General features: G+C 43.1%; 2 protein-coding genes across 2 annotated transcripts; both read left to right on the top strand.

The window, feature by feature from the left end:
- Window positions 1-2,465: 2,465 nt before the first annotated feature.
- On the top strand, window positions 2,466-3,458 carry LOC124092288 (olfactory receptor 7G2-like). Its single transcript, XM_046443747.1, has one exon. The coding sequence runs from the start codon at window positions 2,487-2,489 to the stop codon at window positions 3,456-3,458; it is 972 nt and encodes a 323-aa protein (XP_046299703.1). The 5' UTR covers window positions 2,466-2,486.
- A 6,840-nt stretch (window positions 3,459-10,298) lies between these two features.
- Window positions 10,299-11,240, top strand: LOC124092200 (olfactory receptor 7G2-like). Its single transcript, XM_046443672.1, has one exon. The coding sequence runs from the start codon at window positions 10,302-10,304 to the stop codon at window positions 11,238-11,240; it is 939 nt and encodes a 312-aa protein (XP_046299628.1). The 5' UTR covers window positions 10,299-10,301.
- Window positions 11,241-11,576: the final 336 nt, after the last annotated feature.

Here is an 11,576-nt window from a genome sequence, read left to right as displayed (position 1 = left end):
CTACGAATGCCAGGCAAGCATGTTACCGCTTGAGCCACCTCCCCAGCCCATGACTTCTATTTTTAATGCTTCCTCTGGGTACAGAAGCTTTTCAGTTTGATTTTAACCCCATTTGTCTCCTTTTGCTTTTGTTCCCAGTTCCCTTGGGTATCACATCCCAAAACCATTGCCTATATTAAAGTCTTGAAGTGTCTCCCCTAAGTTTTCTTCTAGTGGTTTCATGGCAGGTTATATGATTCTGTATGTCGAAAACCAAATGCTTCACCAGATTGTGTAAGTGAATCCCATAGAGTTGCAGAATACAAATCAGCACACAAAGCAAATGCACTTTTGTACACCAATCACAAGACTGCCAAGGAAGACCTCAGGAAAGCCCTCCCATTCACATTGGCTACAAAATTAAAATACTGAATAAAAAATTTAACCAAGGAAGTAAAAGATCTCTACAAAGAAAATGACACAACACTGATGAAAGAAATCAGAGCTGTCATATGAGCCACAGTAACCAAAGCAGCACAGGGCTAGCATAAAAACAAGACACGTGGATAGAACAGAATAGAGATCCCAGAAATAAACCCGCACATGCGCACCATCTTATTCTTGATAAAGATGTCAGTGACTTAATCTGGAGCAAGAACAGAGCTTCCAATACAGGGTTCTGGGCCAATGATCTCCATAGGTCAAAGGCTGGAAATGAACACTTCTCTCTTGCTGTACAAAAATCGGCACAACATTGATCAAAGACCTAAATGTAAGGCATGAATATCTGGAAGTACTAGACAAAAACTTAGGGGTGTGGATAATAATAGTGTGGATACGACCCCTGCCATAGTTAATATGAATTTTCAAATTGATTGGATTAATACATGGAGAAGACTAAGAGGCTTCAGGTGTGTCATTGAGGGTGTGTCTAGAATGATTGGCATGTGGGATAGCCAATTGAAGTGGACACCCTCCCTAAGTGTGGGCGGCACCATTCAATAGGCTGGAGGCTTGGATGGACAAGTCGAAAAACAAGGAAGCAGCAGCAGATAGCAGCTCAATTCTTCCTGCGGGTTCTTGATTGCTGTTGCTGTCACCTGAGGACATCAGACTCTTGTTCCTTCACTCTTCCAGAGGACTCTGCCAGTGATTCTCCAGTGAGTTTCCAGAATCCTTCAGTCTCGGGCTGGGGTAGAATTATTGATCTTACTCTGAGGCTTCAGCCTGTTAGACTACTCAGCTACTGGTTCCTCCAGCTGTCCAGCCTGTAGACGGCTACTGTGGACTAGCCAGCTTCTGGTTGTGTAAGCCAATCTAATAAATCCCCTTGTTATAATCAGACCTCCCATCGGTTCTGTTCCTCTATAGAACCCTGACTAATACGACCCCCCAAAGCACAGGAAACAGAAGTAAAAACAGACAAAGGGATTGCATCAAACTAAAAAGTTTCTGGACGATGCCCGTGTATTTATAATTTGAAGTCAGCAGCATTAAAGAAACAGATTAGAATGTTCTGGGCAAAATGTAGAGAACAAAAAATCAAGATTCAACAAACAATCGATGACAATTTGGAAGAGACACGTTGAATGTTTGCCGTTTTCCATCCTAGCCATCTCTATCATTGTATTATGTATTCTCAAGTGCCTGGGCCTTATTTTCACCCCCAAATTGAATCAGTTTTTCTAATATCATGACATAGGTAGAGATGCTTTTGTTTATAGCCAAAAGGGAACACTGTCATTTCTTAGTGTAGTGCCATGCGTTACGAGTGCAAGGTCTCAGAAATTATGAGCATGAACCACGGAGAGAGCTGGGGGAGGTACTGGACATCTGGGGTCAGGAAATCTGTCCCTTGGTATTCTTTACTTTCATAGTCTGGGTCTTTAAGGATGTGTCCTCCTGGGAGGAGAATGATAATGAAATAGCTGCTCTAATGAGGAGCTCTGGATATTGAACCCCAGGGATAAGAACTGCAGGAGTCCTCCTGGGAAGCCAGGAAGCAGCACCTGCACCGCCTCCTCCCAGAGATGGGCCTTCCTGACCGGGAGCCTGCTGCCTCAGTCGACCTGTTGACCTGTGCTGAGAGCAGACCTTCCATCTTCAGCAGCCAGGTGAGATGCTGAGTGTCATCAGCTCTAAACACAATGTGGGAAAAAGTGTTGCTGTCCAGTAAAGAGCATGGGAAGGAGAGTAGGTATGAACACCGAGGATAGGACAGAAATAGGAAGCAGAGGTGAGCACTGAATGTTGTCTTGGCCTCAGAGTATACAGGAAGGATAATCTTTCTTTTTTGTTTAAAGAGCTGGACATGAAATTTATCTGCAGTGCTTGTTCAGACACGTCTTGCTGGTCCACAGCTTCAGATCTTATCATCAGGAAGGTCTGGGTCATTCCAAGATTTTTCATTTCTACCAAGTCACCATCTGATACTCTTTTTGGTTGTATAGACACCATTCATCTTATTTTATTTTTGCCCCATATTTTTCATAACATTCACCAGCAACATGGAACCCAGAAACCACACAGCTGTTTCAGAATTCCTTCTCCTGGGACTGACAGAGGACCCAGCCCTGCAGCCCCTCATCTTCAGCCTGTTCCTGTCCATGTACCTGGTCACCATCCTGGGAAACCTGCTCATCATCCTGGCTGTCAGCTCTGACTCCCACCTCCACACCCCCATGTACTTCTTCCTCTCCAACCTGTCCTTCAATGACATCTGTATGGGTACTACCACGATCCCCAAGGTGCTGGTGAACATCCAAACTCAGGATCAAAGCATCTCATACACAGGCTGCTTCTCCCAGACCTGCTTTGTCTTGATTTTTGGTAGTTTAGAAAATTTTCTCCTTGCAGTGATGGCCTATGATCGCTTTGTGGCCATCTGTCACCCCCTGAGGTACACAGTCATCATGAACCCCTGCCTGTGTGTCCTGCTGTGTCTCCTCTGCCTGCTCCTTAGCATTGTGCATGGCCTACTCCACACTCTGACGTTGCTGCGACTGTCCTTCTGCACAGACCTGGAGATCCCCCACTTCTTCTGTGAACTTTCTCAGGTCATCAAGCTGGCCTGTTCTGACACCCTCATCAATAACCTCCTGGTGTATTTAGTGAGTATCATATTTTTTGGTGTCCCTCTCTCTGGGATTATTTTCTCTTATATCCAAATTGTCTCCTCTATTTTGAGGATCCCATCAGTGGGTGCAAGGTATAAAGCCTTTTCCACCTGTGGGTCTCACCTCTCAGTTGTGTCCTTATTCTACGGGACAGGTTTTGGTGTGTACATGAGTTCTGCAGTGACTGACACTTCCATGAAGACTGCAGTGGCTTCAATAATGTACATTGTGGTCCCTCAAATGCTGAACCCCTTCATCTACAGCTTGAGGAACAGGGAAATGAAGGGAGCTCTGAGACATCTCATCAGTGGGAGTCCTTCTCTGGGATTGTGTCATGGCTTTAGGTTTGGGTCTCCGGAATGAGCTAAAGTGACAGGATGCCTGCTCTTGCATCATCAAGTTCCTCCAAAATGACAAGCTAATATGGTGTCTAAATACATGGCAACTTGGATTTCAAACCTGACTGCCATTTGTCCAGGTCTGTGATATCTGTTTGGCAAATGATTTCAATCTCATCTCTAAACTGCATTGTGTTGTTCTGACTCCACAGAAGGAGAGCCCAAGTTGGGTGTTCAATTTTTAGCAATTATTGATGGATCAGTTTTGGAAGGAGGAACACTGGAGGAGTAGGAGAATAGGGCAGGGAGAGGTCTCAGGAGGGCTGTGTTACTATCTGAAGAACAACTTATGCCTGATCCCACGGTTAGGGCCAGGTGGGTCGCCCCCCCCCACAGATGGACCTAATGTGAAGCAAATGTACTATTTCACAATCTACTAAGAGGTTACTGAGACTCATCCTGGACTATGGTATCCACATGATGGAGAGATTCACAGTGGGACGTTCATATATGTACATAGGAACGTTATTTCAGATCCCTTCCACTGTCTTTCCTATTCCTATCCCCCCTCTTCCGTTTATTCCCCTTTGTCTGATCCACAGAACTTCTAATCTTCCCCCTGCCTTGTTGTGTTTAACAAATTTATGTATTGAAACTACTATTGTGAAATTAGGAAAACTAGGAAATTTCTAAAAAAGACAATGAAACTTTCTTACAGTACACTCTTAGTCCATAGTCATTACAGGTATTGTTTTAGAAACATCTTAATATAACATTAAAGATGTATTTGTTCTCCCTGACCTATACATAGAATTGGGACTTTAGTATCTATATTTTGGAGTACATTCTCTTTATTATCACTTGTTTTTATACAGGATATGGACAAATAGATATCTTTAGAATTAAGTTGTATTTTTTTGAGTGAAATTGGTGTCATTCTTCCCCAGATTTTTTTTTTTTGCGGGGCACTCAACCTCTGAGCCACATCCCCAGCCCTATTTTGTATTTTATTTAGAGGCAGGGTCTCACTGAGTTGCTTAGCACCTCACCGTTGCCGAGGCAGGCTTTGAACTCGTGATCCTCCTGTCTCAGCCTCCCGAGTTGCTGGGATTACAGGCATGTGGCATTGCGCCCGGTCCCCACAATGTGTGTTAGGATAATGGGACTTGTGAAGAAAGCACAGTCCAGTACAGAGGAGAGGCGTCTCTATATGTGATTAGCACTTGAGACAGGTGTGAGCAGGAAGGGTGGAGGGAGAACAGTGGCACACTTCCGTGTCTCAGGCAGAGGACATCAGCCAGTACTAGTTGAAGGGAGTAAGGGACTTGTCCAATTCAAGGCCTTTTCCTCAACTCTCTATCCTGATAATCTTTCATAACAGGGACATCACACTCGCCAAGTGTGAGTTTCCTGCTAAGCCCTTTGTATTGACTCAATGTGTTAAGCCCCTGCCTCCAACGTGATTGACATATGCAGGTGGGCTTTGCTCAGCCTCCTGCTCGTCTCTGCCGTCTTCTTCAGCCTTCTACTGCAGCTGCACCCTGAACCCGGCTGTCAGGGGCTTGTGTCTTGCTCATCCTAAGACCCATTTTAGGATATACACTAACAAACTGTCATTTTTCCTTTAGTTCTCCCCCACAAAAACCCTGCATATTTTATTTTCTCATTTCTCTGTTTGGAAAAAAAAATATGTGCAACACATCAGCTTAAAAGATAACGGTTTGCAGAAGGTACAGAGGAAAAAGGAAAACAAAAACCTCCTAAAAATCAAAGGGAAATCCATAGAGGAAAGGGAACATGGAGTGGGAGGTGAGGAAGGAGGGGGAAGTGATGGGGAGTGATATTGGCTAAACTGTGTTGTTACATCCTGTGCACGTACAAATACGTAATGCCAACTGTCATCAGTATGTGCAACTATAATGCACCAATGCGAAGATGGAAAACATACACATAACTGTGAAATGTTGAAAGTCAAATAAAAATGTTTTTTTTTTTTGTGAAATAAAAAAAAGATAATGGTTTAATCTTCAAGCAATATTTGAAATATTCAAAATCGTAGTCAGACAGCAGTTTTGGCTTCAGGAGGTATGTTCTCAGATCAGGAGCGTGGGTCCTGCTTCCACACTCCACCTGGCTTCATCCTACCCACGTGGCCACAGAGCTGGACGCCTTGGATGTTAAAGGAGGCTTAAAGGTGTTTCATTCCAGGTGGGAGTTTTCAGAAGGCTCTTGATGGAGTCCTGTTGACACCTGAGTATTCCTGATCTGGCACTAGCATAGCTTACTTCAGAAGGCCACCGTGAGGTGTGATATCGTTGCTTCAAACGCCCACGAATCTTTCCTAAATGCAAAACCCTTTGTAGACCCCTCATCTTGCTCTAGCTATAGTCTCAGAGAGATCTCTGTATTTGTTCTACCCATTCTTCTACCATATTTTTCTGAGGTCATTCCAATCGGGCTTTGGTCTAATTACTTATGTGGCACGTCCTGGGTTGTCCTCACCCATCAGCAGTCAGCTCTGTGCTCCTTAACTCAGCGTACTGACATCGGTGCTTCATATTATGGAAAGCATCACAATCCCATCCACCAAACCAACAGTGATCTTGGTTAAATTGTTTCTTTGGGACTTTCTTGAAACATTGAGGTGCTGTAAGTCCACAGTCCTGGTTTTGGCAGTGCTCAACTCTTGAGTTCACTCATATTTTTCAAGTAAAAAGCACTGTGCAGAAGAATAAAACTAGACACTTATATGTGATTGGTTACAAATACCCACTCAAAATGGATTAGCCACTTAAGTGTAAGTCTCAAAGCTATCAAATTACTAGCAGGAAATGTAGTAGAAATCCTTTAGGACGTTGGAAATAAAACCCCTATGTGTCATCAGTTGAAATATTCACTCAAAATGGATTAGGCACTTAAGTGTAAGACCCAAAGCTCTCAAATTATTAGAAGGAAACAGAGTAGAAACCCTACAGGACATTGGCCTGGGCAATAATATTTTTTTAAGTCTCCAAATGTACAGGTTACAGAACAAAAATTGACAAATTGGACAAAGTGAACCACAGAGTGGGAGAAAATATTTGTAAACTACATGTCTGGCAAGGTGTTAATATCCAGAATGCGTATGGAGCTCAAACAACTTGACAGTAAAGACACCAATAACCCAATTAAACAATGGTCCTATGTATATATCTGGCAGTCCGCATCAATCACATGGATTAAAATCTTCCGTGGAAAATATAAAAAGCAATCTTAAGGGTCAGTCGACATCAATCTTACATGAAAAGGCTGAGCATTTGCCTTTTTGCCTTACATTAGCTAATATTAATTATAGTATTTACATCCACATATGCTACATATTTTCACTCCTAAAATAGCTACAAGTCTTCCTGATATCAGTAGTTATGTGGAGATGATTTCATTTGTAGTTTAAAAGGACCACTTTAGGGGCTGGAGAAGTCTCCCAAGCGGTAGCACGCTCTCCTGGCATGTGCAGGGCACTGGGTTCTATCCTCAGCACCACATAAAAATAAAATAAAGATGCTGTGTCCACCAAAAACTAAAAATAAATATTAAAAAAAGGAGAACTTTACTTATTAGAGAAGTGGCATGTGTTATGTAAGCAAGGGCCAAGAAACGGAGATGAGCAGACACCATGGTGACAGCTGGATGGCTGGATGCCTGGCCCAGGGGTCAGGAAATCAGCCTGAACTCCTCACTGTATATTCTTGGTCTTTAAGGATGTGCACATCTGGGATCAGGATGATAGTAACATAGCTGGTCTAATGAGGAGCTCTGGATATTGGGCCCCAGGGAAAGAGAGGCTGCAGGAGTCACATATGACTGCCTCCCTCAAAAAGCCCTGCCCAGCCAGGAAGCAGCCTCTGAGCTCCTCCCAGAGATGAGCCTTCCTGACCAGGACCTGTTGAGTTGGTCGGGCTGTCTGCATTTCCTGTGGGCACATCCTCCATCTTCAATATCCCAGGTGAAATATTGATCACTATTGCTTTTTAAAAATGTTTTTATTAGTGTGTTACAATCATACATAATAGTGAGGTTCATTTTGACATCATCCCATACTGAAAGTCCCTTATTTTTGTCACCAAAAGCTTATCCTTGTCCCCGATGCCAATCCAATAACAAGGACTAGATTTTGAGAAAAAGGAGGAAGTTTTATTGCTTTGCTAGCAAAGGAGAAACAGGACACTCTTGTCCCAGAGACTGTGTTTCTGCATCAGGGGGGACAGGGGGTTTTTAAAGAAGCTATTCAAAGGCTGCATTTCAGGTGTTTCCTGTCCGGGGGTTTGTAATTTAGGAGATAGTCATTTCTTTTTTGAATTTAATTTTATTTGTTCTTTTTAGATATAGTTGACCAGGGAGATAGTCATTCTTAGATCTTCTGGTGCCATCCCTAGCGTCTGAATTCCTTGGTTCCTGTGTGTGTCACGGGGGTGTGCTCAAGGACAGAGAACTGGGCCTAGGATGGGAAAAGGTGATCCTGCTTCCTGCGAGGGTAGGGAGGGGGAAGAGGGAGAAGAGGAATAGAAAACACAACATCCATTTAAATAAAGCCTCAGGGGCAGAGCAGACAGTCAGGCAGGACGCTGCAGTTGGTCAATGTTACTCTGTCACAGTTAGTGCTGGTATCATTGATGTTTCCTTCTGATTATTCTCCATGACCAGCATTTCCAGAGGTAGTTCCAGTGCGTTACATGCTTCCTGATATTTTCATTTGTCGTATTGGGGATGTTTTCTTTCTTTCCTCTTCCCTCAACCTCCCCAACATGTTACTTCTTTTTGAGGAATAAATAGCCATGCCATCATTTGTGACAGGGGGAGAAAAAAAAGAACCCAATAGGAAAAGTCAGTGTGAGGGTGGCGAGGATGTGGCGAGCACTGTGGTGAGCACTGCTTTTGTTCAATTCATTTCTTATCATGAAAAATCCCCAGGTTTTTTCCAGCTTCACTGAAATATGATTAAATATGATTTTATTTGTTTGAGGTGCACAGTGTGATGCTGTACCAACCTTGCAAAGTCATAGTCAAGCCAATTAACACGTCCTGTTGGGTCATCCAGGTTCCTCGCTCAGCTGGAGACTCTTCCCCATGCACAGACACAGGCTGGAGCTTGGATCACACTCGGACTGTGTGAGTCCAGTGTCACATTTAATGGTAAGTGCTACTGCAGCCAGACACTTCGGTCTCCCCTAAAGGCCACGACTCTAAGTGACTCTCCTAGTAGGGCTCTGATTATCTTCTAAGTCTCTTATAAAGGTAGGTTATTTTATAATCTGTGTTCTGAATACCAGCATATGGCTATTAGTTTTATCTGTTTTCTTAGAAAATTATGCTTATCACTTTTTATTATTTAGCTGACCCCCTCCCTTTTTTAAAATGATACGCTACTTATTACCTCATGGGAAGAACTCTCTTAGGATGCAACAGAGTCTCATAGATAGAGTTGCTCAGCTTCTCCTAGAATTAATTGCTAAAAGAGGTGGCTTACATTTCTAAGGGGAAGTCTTAAGAGCAACACATCTAGAGGCAACTTTTTCTAATCCTTGTTCAGTTCCATTGGGCTGGATGCTATCTACCTGCCATAAGTTACTTTGTGTTTTGAATATAACCCTTGCTGCTCGGTCACTGCAATTTATTTTTTAGAGGGGCATGTTTCTTTCTCTTCTCTCCCTGCTCCTCCCTAATCTCTCCCTTTCCCTAATCTCAGGGAAACAGGATTACCTTTTTGAGCCATCCTAGGCACAGCTATCTGTCCTTGAGCACATACCCACAACAGGAACAAAGTAATCCAGACTTTGGGGATATACCAGAAGATCTCAGAAATGACTGTCTCCCAAATTAACAAGTGAATTACAACTCCAATGAGAATAAGAACCTCTTTAAAAGTCCCCTATTCCTGCAGATGGACAGAATCACAGTCTTTGGGACAGGAGTCCCCCCAGTTTCAATAAACTTTCTTTTTCCTTTTCCTCAAAACCATGTCCTCGTTATTGGATTGGCATTGTGGATCAAGGACCAATCTTTCAACAATAGTGCTAGACACACCTTTGCAATCCAGGGAAAGACTTAGAGGCTTTGGTTAGAAAGGAAATATTAAAATTGCAAAGGTAAATTATGAGATCTGAGTGATCATTTAGTAATGCTAATTCTGTGCTATCCAGGGCATTAACAGGTTGATCAATAAAATCAACTCATCAGTGAACACATCTGAGTTCAAATCCAGTGTTTGCCAAGTACTCACTGTTTATTTCACATTCATGATGAAGCCTCACCTTGAGTCCCTTGTGGGTAAATGGGGGTGATAGTAAGAAGTAACACATCTGCTCTTTGACATAAGCTTCAGAGATTCCGAAGGCAAGGAAAAGTGTGGGAACCATTGCTTTAGAAGATAGATTTCGTGATTTTATTCTCATCTTTTCATTTAAGGCAAAGAATAATTCTAATTGAAAAGCCATGTCTTATGTTTTGTTTAATTCTCAGTTCTTAGCACAATACATGAGACAGTTGATGTCAATAAACCTGTGCTTCAAGGGAGTGGAGGAAGAGGAGTGAGGGAAGGAGGGAAGGAGCATGGAGGAAGAATTAGAAAATAAAAATATTTGAATATTCACTTGGCATCATAAGAAGGTTCTGCACTGAATATACATATTCTCAAAAGTCAATATATATCAAAACTCCCAGAGGGGCTTTTTAAAGTGTAGAAGTGGGTCCTTATCCTCAGAGTTCATGAGGAGTCAGTCTGATTAGGGAACAAAAAACCTGTACTTTTAACATGTTTTCAAATGCTGCTGCTGCTGGTTCATACATTTTAATCCACTCAATATTTCCCTCCATCAGATTCATCAACAACATGGGGGCTAGAAATGAAACAGATGTTTCCAACTTCCTCCTCCTGGGACTGACAGAGGACCCAGCCCTGCAGCCCCTCATCTTCAGCCTGTTCCTGTCCATGTACCTGGTCACCATCCTGGGGAACCTGCTCATCATCCTGGCCATCAGCTGTGACTCCCGCCGTCACACCCCCATGTACTTCTTCCTCTCCAACCTGTCCTTGGCTGACATGTGTTTAAGCACAAGCACGATTCCAAAGATGCTGGTGAACATCCAAGCACAGCAGCACAGCATCACCTATGCAGGGTGTCTCTCCCAGGCCTGCTTCGTTTTGGATTTTGCAGGCTTGGAAAATTGTCTTCTTGCAGCAATGGCCTATGACCGCTATGTAGCCATTTGTCACCCTCTGAGCTACACAGTCATCATGAATGCCCGCCTCTGTGGTCTGCTGATTGTATTATCCCTGGTCATGAGCCTTGTGAATGCCCTGCTGCTCAGTCTGACGGTCCTACAGCTGTCCTTCTGCACAGCCCTGGAGATCCCCCACTTCTTCTGTGAACTCGCTCAGGTCATCAAGCTGGCCTGTTCTGACACCCTCGTCAATAACCTCCTGATATATGTTGCAGCTGTCCTATTTGGAGGAATTCCTCTCTCTGGAATAATTTTCTCTTATATTCAAATTGTCTCCTCTGTTTTGAAAATCCCATCAGTTAGAGGAAGGTATAAAGCCTTTTCCACCTGTGGGTCTCACCTATTTGTTGTCTCCCTGTTCTATGGGACAGGTTTGGGGGTGTACATTAGCTCTGCAGTGACTGACTCCCCCAGGAAGACTGCAGTGGCTTCAGTGATGTACTCTGTGGTCCCTCAAATGCTGAACCCCTTCATCTACAGCTTGAGAAACAGGGACATGAAGGAGGCCTTGAGGAAACTCTTTGGTAGGATAGGTTCTCTGCTATGATGTGCCATTTTCTTTGGATTTGGGTTTTAGAGTAAGGTCAAGTGACAGGAATCCTGGTGAGCCAGAATGCCTGACTCTTTTTTTTTTTTTTTTGTCAAATGGCCAGATGAAATAAAAGCTAAATATATTCCATCTTGGGTTTGTTACCTAACCCTGATTTTCTTTCTAGATCAGGGTGTTTGACAAATGTCTCGACTCTTTAAACTCCATTTCTTTGTTCAGGTCATAGAGTCAGAGGCTGAGCTAGGTGTTCCAGCTTTAGTGGTTTTAATAGATACAAAATATTTACTAACATGTAAATTTTTCTTGACAAATAGCAAAGACACAACTTATAGG

This window comes from Marmota monax, unplaced genomic scaffold, assembly GCF_021218885.2.
Source record: "Marmota monax isolate L192 unplaced genomic scaffold, Marmota_monax_Labrador192_F-V1.1 WCK01_AAM20220418_F8-fsc00102, whole genome shotgun sequence".
NCBI lineage: Eukaryota > Metazoa > Chordata > Mammalia > Rodentia > Sciuridae > Marmota > Marmota monax.
Note: the sequence above shows the minus strand (reverse complement) of the source record. Positions and strands in the feature narration are given on the sequence as shown.

Excerpts from the sequence above, each read along its gene's own strand:
- LOC124092200 (XM_046443672.1), top strand. The coding sequence starts at position 10,302 with ATGGGGGCTAGAAATGAAACAGATGTTTCCAACTTCCTCCTCCTGGGA.
- LOC124092288 (XM_046443747.1), top strand. The coding sequence starts at position 2,487 with ATGGAACCCAGAAACCACACAGCTGTTTCAGAATTCCTTCTCCTGGGA.